Source organism: Sceloporus occidentalis, unplaced genomic scaffold (assembly GCF_023333645.1).
Source record: "Sceloporus occidentalis isolate IW3139 unplaced genomic scaffold, rSceOcc1.0.p SCAF_8, whole genome shotgun sequence".
NCBI classification, from domain to species: domain Eukaryota; kingdom Metazoa; phylum Chordata; class Lepidosauria; order Squamata; family Phrynosomatidae; genus Sceloporus; species Sceloporus occidentalis.
In genome coordinates this window covers 29,076,268-29,098,132 of record NW_028316988.1, presented here as the reverse complement: position 1 = coordinate 29,098,132, position 21,865 = coordinate 29,076,268, and the positions used below count along the sequence as shown (strand labels likewise).

Here is a 21,865-nt window from a genome sequence, read left to right as displayed (position 1 = left end):
GAAGGCCATGGCGGAACAAATCTTGCCTCTTGATGTCAAGCCTTTTTGGGACATCATCGTTCATTGCAATCCTGCAGCCCTCCAGATATTCCTTCCTTTAAAGATATAGGAAACTCAGTGGAGTTTGTTCCTGACGTTTCTTTCGCCGGCGTCTGTGGCTTTGGCGTCTTCAGAGAATGCTGGCCTGGAAGAGAGTGGGGTTTGTTCATTTGTTCAGATTTGTAAGGCTGGTTCAGAGGAGCTTTGGCCATTGCCTTCCCCTGAGGCTGAGAGAGTGTGACTTGCCCAGTGTTACCCAGAGGGTTTCATGGCCGAGCTGAGAATCAAATCCTGGTCCCCAGAGTCATAATCCAAGACTAGAACCAATATTCCAGACAGGTGTTCTACATAAACCGCATTGCTTCTTGAGTCCAGATGCAGCCGAGGCTGAGAGAGTGGGACTTGCCTAGAGGGAAGGCATTGCAAACCATAGTTTTTGGTGGGCTTTTCGGTTTATGTGGCCATGTTCTAAAAGAGTTTGTTCCTGGTGTTTCACCAGCATCTGTGACTGTGGCATCTTCAGAGAATGCTGGCATCCATCCCTCGGATCCTGGGAGCTGTAGTTCTTATTAGAATTTTATTTTTCCCAACCTTTTTTGGGGACTACAGATCCCACAATCCCTGGGATTCTGGGAGCTGTAGTTCTTATTAACCCCTCCCAACTTTTCTTGGACTACAGATCCCACAATCCCTGGGATTCTGGGAACTGTAGTTATTTTGCCCAACCTTTTTTGGGACTACACATCCCACAATCCCTGGGATTCTGGGAGCTGTAGTCCTTTAAAAACCAAAAAAGAAAACCCTTCATTTCCAAGTTTTGATTGTCTTTTGTTTGTGCTCATCTCATTGAGAAAGTCCCCATTGGCAAGAGCGCATGCGCGAACCCTGATCAGCAAACTATGAATGGGAGCTAGGCCGCGCCCACTTTCTCCTTTTCCCGCCACGGGCAGCCAATCAGGAGCCGTGGAACGCCGGGCGGCTTTTTTCCCCGCCAAACTCCAAAGAAAGTCGAGCTTCTTTATTTTGGCGCGAACCGAAGTCAGGCAGGAGCCCCTTTTGTTTGCAGCTTCGGAGCTTTGCAGATATTTATAGTTCTTTCTATGCAACTTTTATCCCTGATTTCCGTCTGCACCTCTGGACAAGAAGCCCTGTGAAACCGGATTAAAGTGCATTTTAATTCCAATTTCATTTTAATTCCATCCAGGGAAAAAAAGGCGGGCTTCCTCCAAGACCTTCTTTGCAAGCCATTGGGGACAAAGGGAGCGACTTGGGCTGCTGTTTTCTCCCTCCGGTGAGTGCCTTTTAAAGACCTTTTTAACATTTGCTTCTCCCCCAAAACCCCAAGAGAAAACCCTATAAGGATCAATAGAGTTTATTCCAAAGTAAGTGTTGCATATAAGGCTGCGAACCGTGTTATAACTGCATTATATTATATTATACGTTTTATGGGGACCCATGTCACAACTGCATTATTATATGATATGTTATATTGGGAACCAAGTCATATCTGCATTATATTATATTAATCATTATACTGGCAATACCTGTGTATAGGGTGTCCCCCCTGTAGCAAAAGATATAATACATACACACACACACACACACAATATATACATATATATATATATATATATGCACACACACACGCATACATTCTATATATATCCTAAATAATACAAATATATCTCTATGTATATATATATACATACATACACATATAAGTTATATATATTATAAATAATATATATATATATTATAAATAATATATATTATAATTAATATATATATAATAAATAATATATATTATAAATAATATATATGTATATATTATATGCACGTGTATATATACAGTATATATACACATATATATTTGTATTTATAATATATATATTTTGTGTGTGTGTGTGTGTGTGTGTGTATATATATATATATATATACTGTATATATATATACATATATATCATGGTGTTATTTTGAAAGCAAACCAGCAGAGGGAGCCAAACCTTAAGTCTGGCTGGTATTTTTCTGAACATTGTACTATCTGCGTATCTGTGTATTTGCATCATGGAGTTCGTTATGGAGTATCTTCATGTCATTTAAGGCTTCATGGTGATCCCAAAGCCCACTTACCCTGGGGTTTTCTTGGCCAGATTTGTTCAGATTTGCCATGGCCTTCCTTTGAGGCTGAGAGAGTGTGACCTCTTGCCCAAATCCACTCTCTCTCTCTCTCTCTCTCTGTGTATATATATATATATATATATATAATATATATAGTTGTGTGTCTTTGAGTCATTTCCAATTTATGGCAACCCAAAGGTGACCCTATCCTGGGGTTTTCTTGGCAAGATTGGTTCAGAGGGGGTTTTGCCATTGCCTTCCCTTGAGGCTGTGACAGTATGTGACTTACCTAAGGTCACCCATTGTGGCCGAGCCAAGATTCGAACCCTGGTCTTCCTCCGAAACTTAGAAAGGGTGCTCTGTCCAGAGCCAGCCAGAATTTCATCTTTGTCCAGGGTTCGAATCCCAGCTCGGCCATGAAAACCCAACGGGTGACCTTGGGTGAGTCACACTCTCTCAGCCCCAGAGGACAGCAATGGCAAACCCCCTCTGAAGAAATCCTGCCCAGGACACCCCAGGAGAGGTTTGCCTTCAGTCCTAAATCAGGGATGACTTATGGAAGGCGCACAACAGTAGATATAATTGATTCCCAGCTTGGCCCTGGAAACCCACTGGGAGATTTCTCACTCCACTAAATGCAAAGGGGTTTGCAAGGGTTCATCATGGCCAAAAAATGCATCAGAATATTGAAAAATAATACTTTCAGGGACTACAAAGCCCATCAGGCTGAACAGGTAACTACAAAGCCCAGCAGGCTTTAAAGGGACGCTGTCCCTTTAAATGGAAACCCTCCTTCCCCCCTCCCTCCTTTCGCGAGCGTTCCTTCCGGCTTTTTTTTTTTCAATCCCCGCCCGCAATCTCGCGAGAGTTGCCGCCGCCAATCCTCGCGCTCCGGCGGTTTCCTTTCAATTTTGTGGCGCGCGATGGTTTCCTACAGAAACTCGGCTTCGGGCATCGCAGATTAACCCGCTTGGCGCGGAGGCGGGGCGTTGAGACCGCGCAGTCCAATCAGTTGCCTCCTCCTCTGGGGTGGCAGCCAATGAGAGGCGAAAGGCCGTCGGGGGCGGGGAGGAGAGAGAAGTTGCTGGCGAAGTTAGGCTGAGCGGTCGCGTTGTTCCTGGGGGGAGACTTCGAGGCGAAGAGGGTGAGGCTCCGCGGGCGAAGGGAGCCCCAAAAGGCGGCTCTTTTCGCGCTGGAGCCGGGAAAGGATATTCGTGGCTCAGGGGTCGAAGGGGGCCCATTATGTGAAGGGAGAGAGGGGTTTGGGGGGCGAATGGGGGGCTGCGAGGGGGAAAAGGTGGCTGGGGGGCAGCTGGGCTGGTAGGGGAAGGAGGGGAGGCCGCTGAGGGGGCCTTTGGGGGGCAGGAGGCGGTTGGAAGGGAGCATGAGGCTCTTTGGAGGAGTCCCAGGGAGAATTTGGGGGTCTTGGGGGGAACATGGGGGTCTTGGGGGATTCTCTTGGGAGAATATGGGGGTCTATGGGGAAATATGGGGGTCTCTTGGGGGGAATATAGGTGTCTTGGGGCGACTCTTGGGAGAATATGGGGTCCTTGAGGGGAGTATAAGGGTCTTGAGGGGGTCTCTGGGGGAATATAGGGTTTTGGGGGGTCCCATGAAGTATATGGGGTCCTTGAGGGGAGTATAAGGGTCTTGAGGGGGTCTCTGGGGGGAATATGGAGTTTTGGGGGTCCCATGAAGCATATGGGGTCCTTGAGGGGAGTATAAGGGTCTTGAGGGGGTCTCTGGGGGGAATATGGAGTTTTGGGGGTCCCATGAAGCATATGGGGTCCTTGAGGGGAGTATAAGGGCCTTGAGGTGGTCTCTGGGGGAATATGGGGTTTGGGGGGGGTCCCATGAAGCATATGGGGTCCTTGAGGGGAGTATAAGGGCCTTGAGGTGGTCTCTGGGGGGAATATGGGGTTTTGGGGGAATCCCATGAAGTTTATGGCAGTCTTGAGGGGAGTATAAGGGTCTTGAGGGGGTCTCTGAGGGAATATGGGGTTTGGGGGGGGGTCCCATGAAGCATATGGGGTCCTTGAGGGGAGTATAAGGGCCTTGAGGTGGTCTCTGGGGGGAATATGGGGTTTTGGGGGAATCCCATGAAGTTTATGGCAGTCTTGAGGGGAGTATAAGGGTCTTGAGGGGGGTCTCTGAGGGAATATGGAGTTTTGGGGGGAGTATATGGGCGTCTTGAGGGGAGTATAATGGTCTTGAGGGGGTCTTGGGATGTCTCTGGGGGGTATATGGGGGTCTTTGGAGGGGTCCCAGGAAGCATATGGGGGTCTTGAAGGGGGCTGGGGGCATATAGGGGTCTTGGGGGGAGTATAAAGGCCTTGGAGGTGTTTGAGGGAGTATGAGGGGTAATATGGGGATCCCAGGAAGAACATGGGGGTCTTGGCAGAAATATGAGGGTCTTGGGGGGTCTCTGGGGATTATAGGGGACTTCAGCAGAGTTTTGGGGGGGTCTTAGGGGGGTCCATGGAAGGTATTGGGGTCTTTTTGAGGCGTATGGGGCTCTTTTGGGGGGCAGAAAGAGCATGATGGATCTTTTAGGGGGAGTACTGCAGTCTTTGGGAGGAATAAGGTGGTCTTGGGGGGGGGTATACCAGAGAGAGCATGGAGGAACATGGCATGTCCTTTTGGGTCGGTAGAAGGCGATGCAGAGGAAATAGAAACATGCTGACCTGCATAGAAATGGCGGTGCGTACTTTCATGGAGGGTCTTGGCGAATGAGACGCAAAGGTGGTGAACCTGAAAGCCCCATCTTTTGAAGGATAGTGGAATAAATACGTTAAGGAGCAGGAAGAAGGGCAAATGTTTGATAGCGGGGAGAACTGTTGCACCCTGGTGTGTGTGTATATGGATATATATACACACACACAAAGACGCACACATGTGCCCACACATATATGTGAGAAGGTCCTGGTTGGAGAGAGAATTTGATGAGTTTCCAGGAAGTAGTATTTGTACTTTTGAGTATTAATGTGGGATGTGATGGAAGGCAGAGTGGGGTGTGTGTGCGCGTGCGCGCATCTCTTTCCCATTCCCCTCTGTCCCATGTTTGTAACTCATTGGCTTTAACTGTCCTTCGACAGAGGCACCGCCACAATGTGGATCCAAGTGCGCACCATGGACGGGAAGGAGACGCACCGCGTGGACTCCCTTTCCAAGCTCACCAAAGTGGAGGACCTGCGCCAGAGGATCTATGAGACGTTCAACGTCGCGCCCGACAGGCAGAGGCTCTTCTACAGGGGCAAACAGGTACCCAGCTTTTCACTCTCTCAAGAGACTGGTGTTTTACTCTGGTTGCCTCCTCAATGCCGGGGGTGCTTTGATGGCAGGCGTTTGGACTGCACCCTTGGGGTCTCTTCCAGCTCTGTGATTCTATGGCTGCATCCACACTGGAGAAATAACCCGGTTTGGCACTGCTTTAACTGCCCTGGCTCAAGGCTATGGAATTCTGGGAGTTGGAGTTTGTTGTGGGCCCAGAGCGGAGCAGAGCTCCACTCTGGGCCCTACAACAAACTCCAACTCCCAGAATTCCATAGCAAAGAGTCAGACAAAGAATTAAAGCTGTCTCAAACTGGACTATTTCTCCAGTGTGGATGCAGCCCAAGATTCTAGTGTGGCACTGAGAAAACAAAGAGTGCCTTAAAAAGAAAGTGGGGTCCCCCCCCAGGATTTTAAAGCATGATATACACTGGAGTTTTTTAGTCTTCAGTTGAGAGAATCGCAGTGGCCAGCCACATCCTGAAAACCGCATTGCCTTGCGCAGCAAGTCCTTCCAACTGGCATAAAGACAGCCTGCAGATCTGGGTCTCGAAAGCACGTGCTGAGCAGTGCGAAAGCCATGGCGCTTGCCAGGTGGGAGAAATGAGAGGCGCATCGTGGCGCCGTCCGTAGCTGTTTTAGCTGGAACAGAAATCGGAGGTTGAGCGTCGGGGAGTCATGGCTGAGCATGACATGGAAAGGTTGGAAGAGCTGCTTTGGGGAGACTTGTGTGAATCGACTCAGAACTTTTCGAAGGAAGTTTTGCCTTCCCTTTGTTAGGAAGGGGACGAAAACCAAAACAGAATCACACTGCCATCTAGCGACTTCGTTCAAGCAGTGCTTCACGCCGTCCGCGCATGCTCTTTCCAGTTGTGGGTGGCTGCCCTTCTTAAAGTATCCGCATACTTCTTGCCAGATTGTCTTTGCTACAGAAGAAGAAATTCCAGAAGGTCTTCAAAATGGGAAGCAAAAGGGCCCTGGCACACTTAATTTAAATCAGAACCTGTTTGTTATTGGCCTTCCACTTAATACAAAGAAACGTGTTATACTTTTGCTCCAACATTTCCTTTTCTGAATAACTTTTACTATTACTTAAAATTAAGATAAGGAACAAAGCTCTTAGACAGTATTCATATTTACCATTTCCTTTTTATTTCCATTAGTAAAGTTCTGATGTACAGATTTCTTTCTGTTATCTTATGCGCCAACATTTTCAGTGCCTTCCTGTTCTCTGGTCAAAATTCAGACTGCTGAGTTTAGCAGTTGCCTAGATAGGCAAGGGCCATATTCTTAAAAACTGAGAATGCCTCTCTGGAGCATCACCAGGCTTTCTGATCTTGATTTAGTTGAGTGACAGATGCTTCAAATGTAGGCTGTTTGTGTGTTCTTAATATGCTTTTTACATATCTGGATGTCTGGCATACGGTTCTCTATAATCCAGCACTGCATCCTCCTCACTTGTGCTGGGATTGGGATGCAGAGGTTGCTTCCCTTCGGCTTGTACTTCACATTATGTTCCAGGAAACCCTAAGGGCTCTTCAGAGAAAAGAACAGTAACTCTGGTAAAAGATTACCTGAAGGTACCAACACTGCTCTTTGCTGAAATGCTGAGCTGGGCATGAGGTGGGTGGTGGGTGAGAGTATCCCCAGGTAAGATGCTGTTTTATATGGGGGAACAGTGAGATCCAGTAGGCTTAGTACTTTGTGGAAACAGACAGCATGTCCTTCAATATTAGCATCGCATCGTGAGAACAGGAATGATACCAAGTCAGGCTGTTGTTCATCTAGCTCAGGATTATTAGTATTAGTATTCTTATTACCTTCTCTCAAGACTGGGATTTGGGGCGGCTAACTACATTAAAAAACAGTACAATTAAAAGCGTACAAAAGTAGTAATTAAAGCGGAATTAAATTACTGCAATAATTAAAACAAATTACATGTCCAAATATCAAATAGTTTAAAAAGATGAAAATGTTTGAAACACATTAAAACAATATACCTGCCGAGACTGCAAAGTTTCAGTTTCCCCCATGTTTTATCTGGAGGGAACTCAGCCTGGGACCTTTGGTGTTGAAAGCATGTGTTCACCTGTTGCGCTGCCGAGTTGCGTGACTTCCTTGGCAGGCAGAGGAATTGTTGGGGAAGGACGCTAAAAATCATTCGCTTAAGGCTTCTACAAGGGCTGGTTCCAAAGTGGATCGCTAGCTGTTTTCCTGTATATTAGCTTCTGGTTTTAATTATAAAAGTGATTTTGCAGAATTCAATGGCCTTGCATTCAGTTCTATTTCATGTAGCTAATGTTTTGTCGTTTAGTCAATGCAAACCTTTTGTCATGTGTATTTAGTAAGTCCCTAGAGGAGGAGTTATTATTATTATGCTTTATTCACACAGCGCTGCACTTGCAATCAGTTAAAATAGACCAAAGTAAAATAAAGGCCATAAAGATTTTGATTCAAAGAAGGTGTTACATCTCCATTGAATGAAGATTAGCAGGCAACCAGATACAGCATGTGATTCTAGCTTTGCTCCAACGTCCACAAAGTTTTGGAATTCGGTTACTCTTACTTGAAAAGACAAATCAATTCATAATTGCACCTACAGCTTTTTTTGTACAAAGCTTTTTCTTTTTAATGATACATACCAAAAGGATTTGTCTTCCAAATTTCCAGCCTTTTTGCTGCGGGAAGAAAATGGCAGCTAGATACTCCTCCTTGGGCAAATGGCTTGGAGCCCTGTGTGTGCCTGTGTTTTCAGTGCCGGTCCTCCTCCTGTCAGACAATCTGCCTCTACTGCTGGGCACAGTAACCTGGCAAGTGCCTCTTTTGTTGACAAAGGAGGGGACGCGTGCGCGCATGCTTGTGTGTATGTGTGTGTTGCTTTTGTCCTGGCCAGTGCTGATTCTCAAAGCAGAGTTGTTCTGCAGACGCTACCCTGTCCGAACATGCACTGACGCTTTGCTACCGGACACCCTCCATATCGGGAAATGAGAGGTCACTCTCGAGGCTTCTTTGGCACAGGAAAGCGCTTGCTCCCTGTTGTGAGGAACAGGTGCCGGCAAAGGGGTGATTCACACATTTTGGTTTAGTGTGCGGAACAGTGGAGGAGTTAGTAGCGATTGAACACAACCTATAGGCTTCAGAGTTGGCTTTTGTTGCATAAAAGATCTTTAAAACTTTTTAATGTGGATGCAATTACACCGAGAAAGTTGGTGAATGCAGTGGGTCTCTGAATAAACATGCACTTCATCGAATCAAGATGTGCTTTGTAAAAGATAAGACAGGAACCTGGTTCAGAGGTAACAACTGTGGTCTAAGGCAGTGGTTTCCACCCTTTGGCTCTCCAGATGTTTTGGACTTCAGTTCCCAGAATTCCTGACAATTGGCCAAGCTAGTCTCAGGGCTTCTGGTAATTAAAGTTCGAAACACTTGGAAGACCAAAGGTTCAGAACCGCTGGTCTTTGAACTGAATATTTGTGCCTCTTTGTTCTTTCTTCATGTGCATGCTAATACAGTGTTTTGGGGATTTGGTAAACCATAGTTTTAGTTTTATTTTAAAACTGGAACTTTAGATTAATCTGTGAGTGAAAACAGGCTATCAAGTTGGCCATCCTTGTAGTCAGACGCTGGAAATAACAGGAAATTATGGTTAAACTCCAATGGGTTACATATTTTTTATGTGAGGGGAAGTAGGATCACAGCAACAGACCACTTGGCTTTGGTTCAAAAAACCATGGTTTGTTGGGCCAGTGTCCTCAGAATTGAGTTGTGTTGCAAAATAAGCTAAGAGGAATGATCCCCATCTGCTTTCCAAACCCATTGCTTTGGATGTGCTGTGAAAGCAGTAAGTGTTCTTTCTGATAATACATAGGCTTGTGTATCAGTCAGGATTTTCCCATTATTTGGGGTAAAGGGTAAGGTAACAGCATGGGGTAGTGGTTTCAGTGTTGGACTACCACTCTGGAGACCTGGGTTCGATTCCCAGCTTAGTCATGAAACCCACTGGGTGACCTTGGGTAAGTCACACTCTCTCAGCCTCGGGGAAGGCACTGACAAACCTCCTCTGAACAAATCGGAGAAAACCGTTCATTTCGGAATATGTATGCATAGTAATTATTTAATATAAACTGAATGGCTGTTGGATTTCTTTATGTGATGCATGATATTCCTTTAACTCTTCTTTTACAGATGGAAGATGGCCATTCCCTTTTTGATTACAGTGTCGGCTTGAACGATATTGTTCAGTTGCTGGTGAGGCAAAGCCTGGCCCTCCAGCCCACGCCTAGCAAAGAAAAGGACGTTGAACTTTCAGACACAGACTCAGGCTGTGGCTCAGGCCCAAGCGAGTCTGATAAAAGCTCCAATAATGGGGAAGGGTCTGTGGAGATGGAGGGGCAACCCAGCACAACCACTCAGGTTGACCTGGTGGACCCAGGCTTTGGATTCTACAAGGTGAGGTGGTTTCAGGTAGTATTTTCAGATGTTTCTGTTCTAAAGCAGAGTGTCTATTCTGTAAAGGCTGGGGTAGAAGTTTACATATTTTTAAATAACTCTGGTAGTTTTATGCTGTTTAACTCAAAGAGTCTTTTGAACCGTGTTTTGGGAAGTAGCACGTTAAGTAGGATTCTCCCAACTGCAGCTGCTCAGGCCCTTGTAGACTGGATTCAGCAGACAAGCGGAGGAAAAGCTGGTGGCTTTACATTCCTTTCTTGATTTTTGCAAGTGATTTCACAGAATAACATTTCTGCCCGCCCAGGAGGCTGGGTTAAAAAGCTAAAAGCTAGCTAGGTTTTTGTCCAAGGTTAATATCAAACCGAGGGACGAAGTGCCAGGAGCCCCAGGTTTAGCTCAAAGTATGCTGTGGTAACTACTCAAATCCACTAGTGGGCCTTGCTGTGATTTCCTTTCTAGTCTTACTCAGGCAGGCTCCATGCAGCAGCTCAGCAGAAACAAGCAAGAATAGCGCAGGCTGCCCTCGCTGGGATCCTGGAACTTCCATGACTTTGCTGAGGACTGAGCCCACACACTGTTGCTGGCTTTGCATTTTCCTTGCCTAAGAAAACTCTACAATAATTCATGGGGGTCACCATGCACACACCAATCACGCTGCAGATGCAAGAGTTCTAGGTTTTGTTACTTTAAGAAATAAAAGCACCCCAGCCTTTGCAATGACTGCATTCATTGTTTGGCTTGTTTGAACGCAACTAAGTGGCTTGGCTTTCGGCTTCTGCTTTCAGATCAATGAGTTGGTGGACGCTCGCGATACGAGCATGGGAGCCTGGTTCGAAGCCATAGTGGTCAATGTTACCCAGAAAGGAAAAGCGGCCAACAAGGCCAGTGAAAGCGATGAGGAGTCGGATCTTCAAGAAAGCTTCCTTGATGAGGACATCATCTATCATGTGAAATACGAAGAGTGAGGTTTTTTTCCCTAGTATTAGAAAAGTTAGCCTCTTGCTCTCAGATAGACCACAGAGGCAGACACTGGAGCCACAATTTAGGTCTCGATAGAGGCAGACCTCCATATATTTGTTTGCTCTTAGTCCCCAAACTGGGATCTGGGGGGATGGATTGGGACTGTGTTGGCACTTCAGGTGGCAGTCCATGCCCCCTTGTGAGCTACCAAGTTGGAAGGAAAGCTAGTGGTTGCTTTGGAGGGTACTATATTGTGTCTTGATTGTTCAGAACCAAACAAGCAAACTCATGCCTCTCTTTGCTGCTCCTTGTTTGTCCATCCTCTTCTGAATCTAGTTATCCAGAGAATGGTGTCATCCAGCTGAGCTCCAAAAATGTTCGTGCTCGTGCCAGGACTACTCTGAAGTGGGAGGAACTAGAAGTAGGCGATGTTGTTATGCTGAATTACAATCCCGACGATCCAAAAGAGAGGGGATTTTGGTATGATGCGGAGATCGTACAAAAGCGAGAAACCAGGACTTACAAGGAGTTATTTGCCAAAATAGTTCTTGGGTAAGGAATAGGCAATGAGTACAAGTCATCTACCAAACTTCCAAGGGAAGTCTGACTCCTTGCTACCCTATTTGCAATCTGGGATGATGGCAGTATGGAATGTGGGGTGTGTGTGTGTGAGCAATAATGTATTATGCTGAATTAGAATTGCAAAGAGTGTGAAAGGAACCATTTTTGCAAAACTCTTGTTGCACATATCACAACGGTTACACACATATAATCTATTCTGATCTTCCTTTCTAGTGATGGTGGGGATGTCCTGAATGATTGCCGGGTTACCATTGTTGATGAGATCTACAAAATAGAAGAGCCTGGATGTGCTGCTCCACTCACGTCTGAAAGTCCAATGAAAAGTGAGTCTTATCTCTCTCCTGCCCCTGTTTACCACTGGAGGGTAGTTTTTTTTGAGGGGAGATGTGACACTTCAATTAGGGACAAGCAATCTCTGAAACTGGCTGCAAGTTGTCCTCTGTTTGTTCACAGTGGTTGGTATGGGAGTTACAAACTCTTTTGAGTTTCATAAATCTATTCATCCCTCACTTTATTTATATCCTGCCTTTCCCCCAGACTGGGATATAAGATTGCTTATACAGAAGACAGAAAATTATGGTAACACATATAGGTAAAAACATACAAATGTTGAGATTAAAACAGTATTAAATTAACAATGGAATTAAAGCCATTTAAAGGATTATTTTCAAACAGATTGAAATAGTACGGCACCATCTTATTAATAATCAGTTTCCAATGATTTGCTAGAATAGAAAGGTCTTCAGTTGTTGCCGAAAAGACATTAAAGAAAGAACTATCCTAATGTCCCTAAGGAGAGAATTCCAGAGTTAGGGAGTAGCCACCAAGGAAGCCCTCCCTCATGTTCGTACGGTGGGTAGAAGTAAATAGTTTTGTGCCTTCTGTTTGATCAGTCTATGAGTATTTGTGTGCTTTACTTTGTACAGGGCAGAGTGGACCAGTCTGTAAGCATTGTAAAGACAACCCTAACAAAACGTGCCGGATGTGTGCCTGTTACATCTGTGGGGGGAAAGAGGATCCTGAGAAACAGCTTATGTGCGATGAATGTGACATGGCTTTCCACATCTACTGTCTCAACCCACCTCTTAGCAGAATACCAGATGATGAAGACTGGTAAGTCAAAGTGAATAGCTGTAAATACTGTTTGAAGTTTTTAATATGGCTTCTAATGCAGACAGAAAGAAACCTGTGAAACTATTAAAAAAAATCATTTTCTTTTTTCCCTACCCACATTTTTCAATAACAGGTACTGCCCCGAATGTCGCAATGATGCAAGCGAAGTAGTTTTGGCTGGCGAGAAGCTGAAAGAAAGCAAAAAGAAAGCTAAAATGGCCTCTGCTAATTCTTCCTCCCAGCGGGACTGGGGTAAGGTGAGTGTGCCCTGATTTTCCATGTCTTTCCTGCCCTGCAGTGCTAAAGAAGGTTAATTGGTATGTGTGGAAAGGTTCCCTGACACATCTGTATGGTCACCTATGTGTCTCAGGAGATGTGGTGTATCTTACTTGATTTGTAATTGTCCAGAGTGGGATTTGGCTTCCTTGGTAAAATGTTCACAAGGGGCATAGGTCAGAATCCAAGGAAGGTGTTGGACAGCAAGGTATAGCAGCCCTAGCCAGTGGTGAGGAATGCAGGGAGTTGTGGTCCTAACATCTGGAGAGCTACATAGTTTCTTCTCCTAACTTTTTGTTGAATGGCCAATGAATGTGCCTACTTTCTGAGCTCCACATTATCGTCTACAATACTGGTTTGACAGAGTAATTTAATTTGTGTTAACTCATTGGCTATTTTTTGAATTTTTTAAAGGGCATGGCGTGTGTAGGCCGCACAAGGGAATGTACCATTGTCCCATCGAATCATTACGGACCAATTCCTGGGGTTCCTGTAGGCACCATGTGGAAGTTCAGAGTCCAGGTAAGATGCTGTTTCTGGAACAGGAATGGGGATCTATCGGGTGAGCAAACGGAGAGCTGCTGATAGGCTAAAAAAAATAATATTTGAATTTAGAGGGAGGAAGAACAAAGGCTACACAAAGGTGGGTGTGGGTGGATCCTCTTTAAGTCCTGGTTGTGAGGGACTACAAACCTTGGAGAATCTGTTTTTGTGTCCTTGTACCTGTTTCTTTGGAAGGGAAGTGCTGTTATGTGGTTCTTTGGTCACTTAATGCTTGTATTGGGATTTGCCTTGACTGAAAATTCTCCACTATCAAAGTCAACCCTCTGACTTTCTTCACTCAGGTGAGCGAGTCAGGTGTCCACAGACCCCATGTCGCAGGTATTCATGGCAGAAGTACTGACGGAGCCTATTCTTTGGTTCTGGCAGGAGGCTACGAAGATGATATAGTAAGTGATTGTGTATAAGATGTTTTCACCTCTTTTCCTGAGAATACCTTGGGAATACATAATGTAATACATGGGACATTTGCTTTTGGCTAGATACTTTGGGAACTATACAGACGCACCCCCTTTCTGCCCCTTCCTGGGAAGCCACTCTTTTTCTTCCTAAAATTCACTTCCACAGCAAAGCATTTGCTAAAGTGTCCTGGTTATTTGCTGCTCCATGCCCTTCTGACTTTCCTCTTGTCACTTCTTCCTGCTTAACAGTCAGCAACTGTCTGCCACTCCTCTGTGTATCTGACCCATAGTTAGGAACGTATTGGGTATCAGAAACATAGGGCTGGAAAAATATTTCAAAATTCCTTTGGTCCATCACAGGGGAAAGCAAGTAGGCATATATCAAATTGTTTTTTAATGTTAACAAATTTATTTTAGTGTCTAACTGACTAATTGGATCAGTATTTCCCAGACTTAGACTTGGACTCTCTGAATATCTTTCAGGACCATGGAAATTCCTTTACTTACACGGGAAGTGGCGGCCGTGACCTTTCTGGGAATAAACGTACAGCAGAACAGTCTTGCGATCAAAAACTTACAAATATGAACAAGTAAGAAGAGGGCTTTGTAGAAAATGGAAGACTTCCAAGGTCTATTAAGGCTTGTGTGTGTGTCAAAGCATTTGCTGTTCTGCCATTGTTGAGTCGTCCATCTATAGCAGTTACACCTAAATGTTCTTGAGTATTTCCTAGTTCTGTACGCACACACACTTACCCAAAACTGTTATCGTTCTTATCAGAGGGAAGGGTGTTTTAAGGACACTGTTTCCCAGGCTAGAACTTGAATCTGCTGTTTCTTAGTTGTGTTTATCATTCTTCTACTCTTTGAGATTCCTCCTGTGGCCATTTGTGCTGATGTTAAGATAAGCCAGAAGGCAGCTTATCTTAGAAATTGCACAAGGGAGCAGCTTGCTTCATCCAGCATGGTTTGAAAGCCTCTAGAATTACCTTTTGGCTTCTCCTGCTTCTTTGTGGTTTTGGGAACCACTTGAAACAGCTCTGCATCTTGGCAGACTTTAAGGATCACAGTAGGTTATCCTGGATGGAACCCAATCAAAAAGTGGAATGCAGACAGCAATAAATTCTTAGCCCAGCTTTTCTCAATCTCTCCCAGTCTGCTTTTGCCTTATATCTCCAAGTGGAGTTCTCTACATGGTCTCACCATTGCATACATTTGTTGTCGCACTTTCACCATTGCAGGGCTCTGGCACTGAACTGTAGTGCTCCAATCAATGATAAAGAGGGTGCAGAGGCCAAGGACTGGAGAGCTGGAAAGCCAGTTAGGGTCGTGCGGAATGCAAAGGGTGGCAGGCACAGCAAATACGCTCCCAAAGAAGGGAATCGATATGATGGCATATATAAGGTAAGAGTATGTGATGGGTAGGCACAGCCTTGGGAAATGTAGACTCAGCTTTGAGGGAAGAAGTAGGTTCTTTGTTTTTGTTTTTTGACAAGTGACAAAAAGAGAAGTCTTTGAGGACTTGTACCACTACCATCACCAATGTGGGGACCCCCACTTGTACCACTGTTATGGCACTGAACATGGCTATCTTCTAAATGTCCTCATGGATAACCCACTACTGGACATCATCCTTGAACCTGGCACCACATACACCGTGTGTCTGAATCCAGCCACTTGGATAGCACTATTCTGCCATTCTTAGAGGCATATATGTATAATAAAAGAACAAGCTTGAGATCACTTGGTGTATATAAGCATATGGTTGCAGATTTTCAAGACATTGTTGTTACTTATCTAGCACATCTAAATCCTGATTGACTCTAATGCACCTCAGTAATTCTTTCACTGTCTTCTGTTAATCCTAACTGAACCTAACTGTCTTAACTGAGTCTGTCTCTAACTGACTCTCCATCCACACATTTCATAGTCACCTCAGTAACTATCTAACAGATCCAGTGTGGTGGTATGGTTTGAGCATTGAACTATGACCTTGGAGACCAGGGTTCAAATCCCTGCTCAGTCATGGAAACCCACTTGGTGACCCTGGGCAAATCCCACTGTTTCAGCCTCAGAGGGAGGCAAAGGCAAACTCCCTCTGGACAAATTTTGTGGTTGCCATAAGTCAGAAACGACTTGAAGACAAAATAACTACAAAATCTAACTAGTTTGTAGCTCTGATTGACTCATGTTTCTCACTCTGTCATTGTTACATATACCAGCCTTTCTAAAATCTCTGAATGTTAATCCAATCTAGTCAGCCCTTAATAGTCCATGCTCATACCCCTTCCCAACAAATCTGTACCTTATTACATATACTATATGCCACAGAGATAACCATAATTTAGCTTAAATTCTTTAATAACATCACCAAGCTATATGAGGTATTTGAACCTTTCTTCTTATTTCCTTGTTAAGGTTGTTAAATATTGGCCTGAAACAGGAAAATCCGGCTTCTTAGTGTGGCGCTACATGCTCAGGAGAGATGATGAAGAGCCAGCCCCTTGGACCAAGGAAGGCAAGGAGAGGATGAAGAAACTTGGTCTGACCCTGCAGGTACAGTTCCAGTGAGAGAAACAGCAGCTGTAGTGGAACACGGGTCCTTTTTATGAAAGATGATGAAAATCTTGCATCGTTCTTAGCTCAATAGGCAGCTTGGGAATGGATGAGGTACTCTATGGTTTTCTTAGTGATAGGCCCGCTCTTTACTCTGTTTATTCCATTCCTGCAGTGTTTGGTCCTTTGACATTAGTGATAGCAGAAATATTATTGTGGGTCATGGATTTGGATCATGTAGTTTAGCAGTGTACTTAGAGAAAAGGAATTTAGGAATATACCTGCTAGATCAAATTAAAGAATCTAGCATTCTGTTATAATGGTGGCAAGGATCTTCTTATTATGAAGGGAAGTTATACGAAGGGCAGACTTAACATTTTCACACATCCCAATTTAGTATCCTGAGGGGTATCTGGAAGCTGTTGCAAACAAAGATAAAGAAGATAGCAAGAAAATAGAAGAGGAGGAAACCCCAGGAAAAGGGAAGAGGAAAAGGAAATCTGGTAAGTCAGCTTTGGTTAATAAACTCATCTGTTCTCTTCATTTTTATCCCAACTTTTTAAACGTTCTGTATAATTTATCTTTTAACCAGGAAATGAATTGGACCATGCTGTTTCTCCTTCTGGCACACCGAAGAAGACCAAAGGGGAGGTCTACAAGCTCACTCCCGAGCAGAAAGCTCTTATTAAAGACGACGAAAGCAATACGAAGCTGTGGAATGAAGCACTAGAAGCCCTTAAGGACGGACCGGTACGTATGGGGTGGGCATTTCTTATCTTCAGTGGACTACATTGAAGTAGCAGCTGCCATTCTGTTTGGCTCAGTTCGCTCTGAATGAGACATAGTCTGTGTGTGGCAGCAGAATTACATGGTCAAGCTCCCAAGGTAACAAGTGGCTCTATACTGCATCAGACCCCATTTTTTAAAATGCTCAGAACAAAACCAGGTTCTCTAGAAGCCACAATTGCAGCTTTCTATATGGTTCTTCAGATAGTGATGGATGGCTAGATGATATAACCAGTGGTGTAGAATGATGGGAATTGCAGTCCAGTAACTTTGGGCACAGAGCCAGCACAAGGTCCTCCCAGATCTTGGAAGCTAAGCACGATAAGTCCTGTTTAATTCTTGGATGGGAACTGCCAGTGAATCCCAGTGCTGTAGGCTATATTTCAACTGACAAGACCTTCTTTTCAGTATTCCTTGTGCAAGTAAATGAAAAATTCATGGGGTTGCCATAAATCAACAGTGTGCGCCCGCACACACGCTGGAGAACATCAGCTTGTTTCTGGCAGTGTCAGAATAAAGTATGAACAACCATAAGTGTACTTGACTCATCCAACTCCATTTTATGGCAGAAATTCCTGAACAAAGTGGAAGAGACCTTCCTATGCATCTGTTGTCAGGAGGTGGTGTTTCAGCCAATTACGACAGTGTGCCAGCACAACGTATGTAAGGTGAGCTCTTCTCATTGATCTTCATGGTTTTGCCTGTTCTGGAAGGCACCCTTTTCTGTAATCCAGTGCCTGAGGCATGGTGGATGGTTCTGGGAAATGTTCTCAGAGGCGCATGTGGAGATCTCACCAGCGTGGAGTTCTAGGCTCTGCAAGTAGAACAGATTATATAAAATTGTGTTTTTAAACCCAGTTTGAATTTACTAGAAAACATCCAAAGAGTATCTACAAAGTTATTAATGCCTTACACACGGGGAAGCAATTTGATGCTCTCCACATGTTGTTCACCTAATACTTCACCATTTGCTATGGTATCTGGGGCTGATGGTATTTGGAGTTCAACATACACAGAGCCCACTACGTTGGCTGGACGAATAAGAGTTGTTATTGCATGCACTTGGAGAAAATCGGAGTTGTTAAGAGACCCTTTCTGTTGCAGTGGGTGGGAGATGCATGGTCCTAGCTGTCTGACTGTAACTCCCATCATGTCTAGCCAGTATGAGAAGGAAAATGGGAGCTGTGGTCTTTACTTCTGCGTCATGCTTTTTTTAAGACCAAGGGGAAAGGCCTTGAAGTTACCACTGATTTGCCTAGTCAGCTAAGCCTTTTGCTCATAGGCTTGTCAAATGTGACCTTTCTTCATCTAATAATAATAATAATAATAATAATAATAATAAATTGGCTTTTATTACACAACAATAACATCTGAATATTCCAAAGGCACCAGATCCTGTCTGACCTAGGAACCTAAACAGGGGGTTAGTACTTGGATGGGAGACTGCCAAAGACTTCCATGTGTTGCAGGCTATATTTCAGAGGAAGGAACTGGCCAAACCAGTTCTGACTATTCCTTGCCTGTGAAATTAATGGGGTCAGCATAAGTAGGATACTTGAGGGCACATACAGGCACACAATATATGATCAGCATTTTGGGAGATTAGCAAGATGCCCAGGGCGGTTGAGCATTAACAACACAATAGGAAAAGGAGAGGATGTTGAGAGTTCCAGTCTCCTCTTGTGACCTTATCAGTTCTTTGAAAAAGCTTCGAGAGCCTTAAATAGTGAGGCATTTACACAACTATGTGTCCTCTAGTAAACAGCCTGGAAACACATTTTTACCTCCAGTGCTATTGGGGGAAGGGATTTGATGGCTGAAACAAGTTGAGAAACAGGTTCCCCTGGGGCATGTTCTTGGCCTTTTGTGTCCTGAACAATGGAGAAGAAGAATGGCCACAGCGGCCAATGGATAGTTGTAGGGAGCAAGCTTGGTGTAGTGGTTTTAGAGTAGGACCTTGAGCATGTCACACTCTCTTGCTCTTGCAGAGGAAGGCAATGATGGCAAACCCACTTGGAAGAAAATCTGGCCAAGAAAACCCTGTGAAAGTTTTGCCTTGGGGGGTTGCCATTGGTCAGAAATGACTTGAGTCAACCCAACAACAAATTAAAATGCTTTATTAATTGAACTTTGTGGATTTCAGGGCACAAGTGCAAACAGTTGCAAAACCCAACCTGCAACTGAGAGTGTTTCTGTGCCTGAGCAAGGGATCCAAAGCTTGGTTTCTCTAGCCCTAGCCTTCCTCTGTCAACAGCCTCGCCAGGACTACAATTGCCAGAATTCCCAGTTGATCCTATTGGCTGGGGGATTCTGGGAGCCGTAGTCTAAAACGGCGCCAAGTTCTGTCTTTTCAAGCTCTTCCTTGTCTCTGGAAGAGCGTCAAAGCTGTTTTGACGCGGTTTGAGCTGCTGGGTTTTGTTTTGGAAGGGATTGCTCTTGTTTGTAAGTTTGCCACTTTTCCTCCATGTCTGTCAAGTTTATGGTTTTAAGCCATCCTGATAGCGGACTATAAATGTTTCAGGCAGATGGGCGTTAGCTTTTTCAATCCTATTTCCCACCTCTCCCTGGTTCTTCTGCAAAGATGATGAAGTCGGTTAGTTTTCTACTGGTTCCTAGCAAAACCAGGCAGGCTCCAAAAGGCATTAGGCAGATAGGAGTGTTACAAGCGTCGCTGTCACGCATCTTTACACTTGTGTGTTTCCTTCTAGGACTGCCTGGATCGGTCATTCCGAGCCGAAGTCTATAGCTGCCCCGCGTGCCGTTACGATTTAGGGAAAAACTACCCCATGGAAGTGAACAAGCCCCTGCAGAGCCTTCTAAACCAACTCTTCCCCGGCTACGGCAACGGACGGTGATTCCAAAAAGCACTTCTGAGTCCCTTTTGTTCAGAATTGGTTTCCCCCCCACTTCCCTACAAAAAAAAAACTTTATGGGGTTGTGGGGCTTTATTTAAATAGACTTTCAAAAAGCTTATGTTCCCGTTACCCCCCCCCCAGCCCCGCAAAACGCTGAAGTTTTGAGGCGTCTGCTCATGTATTCTTGCGGTAGTGCTTTAAAAATGGTCAAGGAGCGGATGTTGTTAGAAATGCAAGTTGCCTGTTAGAAACGCAACACTACCGATGTTGGCAGAACCTCCGTTCCCAAGACCATGTTTTCATTCAAAATACAAAAACCTCCCCTATCCATACCTGGCGTCTTTGCTAGAACAATCTCGGGAAGCGCATGGATTTTGGCCATAAGTTAGATGTATTTCTGTGGCAGTCTTTCTTTTTAATTATTATTGTTGTTATTATTATTCTTGCGTGGCGTGAGATATTAAGCGTAGGCTCTGCCGCCCAAGTCATTTCAAGCCCCCTCGCTCCTGGTTTTCACTGTGTACCAACTGCTCGCCTTATCAGCCTTTGTGTAAAGTTACTACCTCAGTCCCTGCATCTAGCAACAAGGTGCTGCCTTCTACTCATGGTGCCATAAGGGAAAATGTCAAAAAAGCCATTAGGAAGTGCCTTTCGGGGCTCCCTTTTTTTTACTGGGACCCTTAAAATCAGCACTGGATTTCCTAAACTGCCAATACTTTTAAGTTTCGGAGTACTATAAATTGTGACGCTGCCGTTCCGTATCGGTCGCTCCGGATAGCCATTTAGCTGTGCGTTTTTGCTGCTCATTCGCAACCTTCTTCCCTTGTTTTTGCTTAGCATGGAAACTGTAAACCTGTAACTTTGAAATGGAAAGGCTTGGTTATCAATTCAGTGGTTGGTATTTTTTGTCGTTGTCGTTGTCCGTTGGTTTGTTTTCCGTTTTGCCTCCACAGCTCCATAACTTTACAGCGAATACCTCAGCATAAAGCCCGGTTGCCGTGAAATCACCGCTCGCATCGGACAGACTGGAACAAATGTGTTTTGTTTTGTGTTGTTAAGAGCCTCGATAAAATGTATATTGTTTGGGGGAAAGGAACTATTTCTTTCCCTCTCTTTATGATGCCACGACGTTTGTACAAAGAGAAGTTCTCAAAATAAAGAGCCTTTTTACAAAAAGCTTTTGGAGTTGGGTTTTCTCAGACTGCGCCTAGAAGAGTTGCATTTTCGAACCCGCAGCGGCTTCACAGAGTTGGCGATGCCCGTTGGTGTGCGTTTTTGTCTATGTGTCGAGTATGGAATTAATTCCAATGACAGACTTGCGAGGAACTGCTTGCGCTTGCAGTATTTTCGGAGGCAGCGGGAAGATGGATGCGTTGGAACGCTTCCTCTGGATTGCGTCTACGAGACGCAAGGACCACTTATCTTCCAACTCCATTCATAAAAGCCAAGTTGGACTCGCAAGGACCGCCTTGCCTTTGAAAGGTCAGGATCTGAAACACCCAGTTTTCACAAACCTAACCTTGGGCTGGTAAGGTTCTCGAAAGAGAAAGGCGATACTCCAGGATGCATGTGCCGAGGAGTAAATCCCACTGAACCCAGCGGGATTTACTGCTGAGTAAACATGGCTCAAGATCAAAGCGAGAGTGGTTTATTAGTACTATTAGTATTAGGACTGTTAGTGTTTTATTAGTTGATTTTGGTAACACTCTGTTCCTCCAGAGGTAAACTGCTCAGAGGTTGGTCTGTCTGCATGTTGTGGGGTTGGTTCCATGGAGAACATGCAGGCGTTTTGCAGGGCTGGGGCCATAGACCTCTTTCACGTCTCTTTGGGTCTATTCAGTCCGGAGAGACTTCCACTTCCTTGCTTCATTTTTCTTTCTTCATAGTCTTACTCCAGAATTC

The 21,865-nt window shown here is 44.7% G+C and overlaps 1 protein-coding gene across 2 annotated transcripts; it reads left to right on the top strand.

Moving 5' to 3' along the window:
• Positions 1-1,079: 1,079 nt before the first annotated feature.
• Positions 1,080-21,139, top strand: UHRF1 (ubiquitin like with PHD and ring finger domains 1). Of its 2 annotated transcripts, none has more exons than XM_089535818.1 (17): positions 1,080-1,330; positions 5,253-5,418; positions 9,613-9,876; positions 10,662-10,837; positions 11,173-11,388; positions 11,632-11,741; positions 12,345-12,531; positions 12,665-12,788; positions 13,222-13,329; positions 13,653-13,757; positions 14,253-14,359; positions 15,008-15,170; positions 16,185-16,322; positions 16,720-16,825; positions 16,915-17,072; positions 17,678-17,776; positions 19,817-21,139. In XM_089535818.1, exons 2-17 carry the CDS (start codon positions 5,266-5,268, stop codon positions 19,961-19,963), a joined length of 2,361 nt encoding a protein of 786 aa, XP_089391944.1. In that variant the 5' UTR covers positions 1,080-1,330; positions 5,253-5,265; the 3' UTR covers positions 19,964-21,139. The 2 variants fall into 2 exon arrangements, with proteins under 2 accessions (XP_089391944.1, XP_089391943.1); XM_089535817.1 differs by lacking the exon at positions 1,080-1,330 and adding an exon at positions 3,218-3,301.
• Positions 21,140-21,865: the final 726 nt, after the last annotated feature.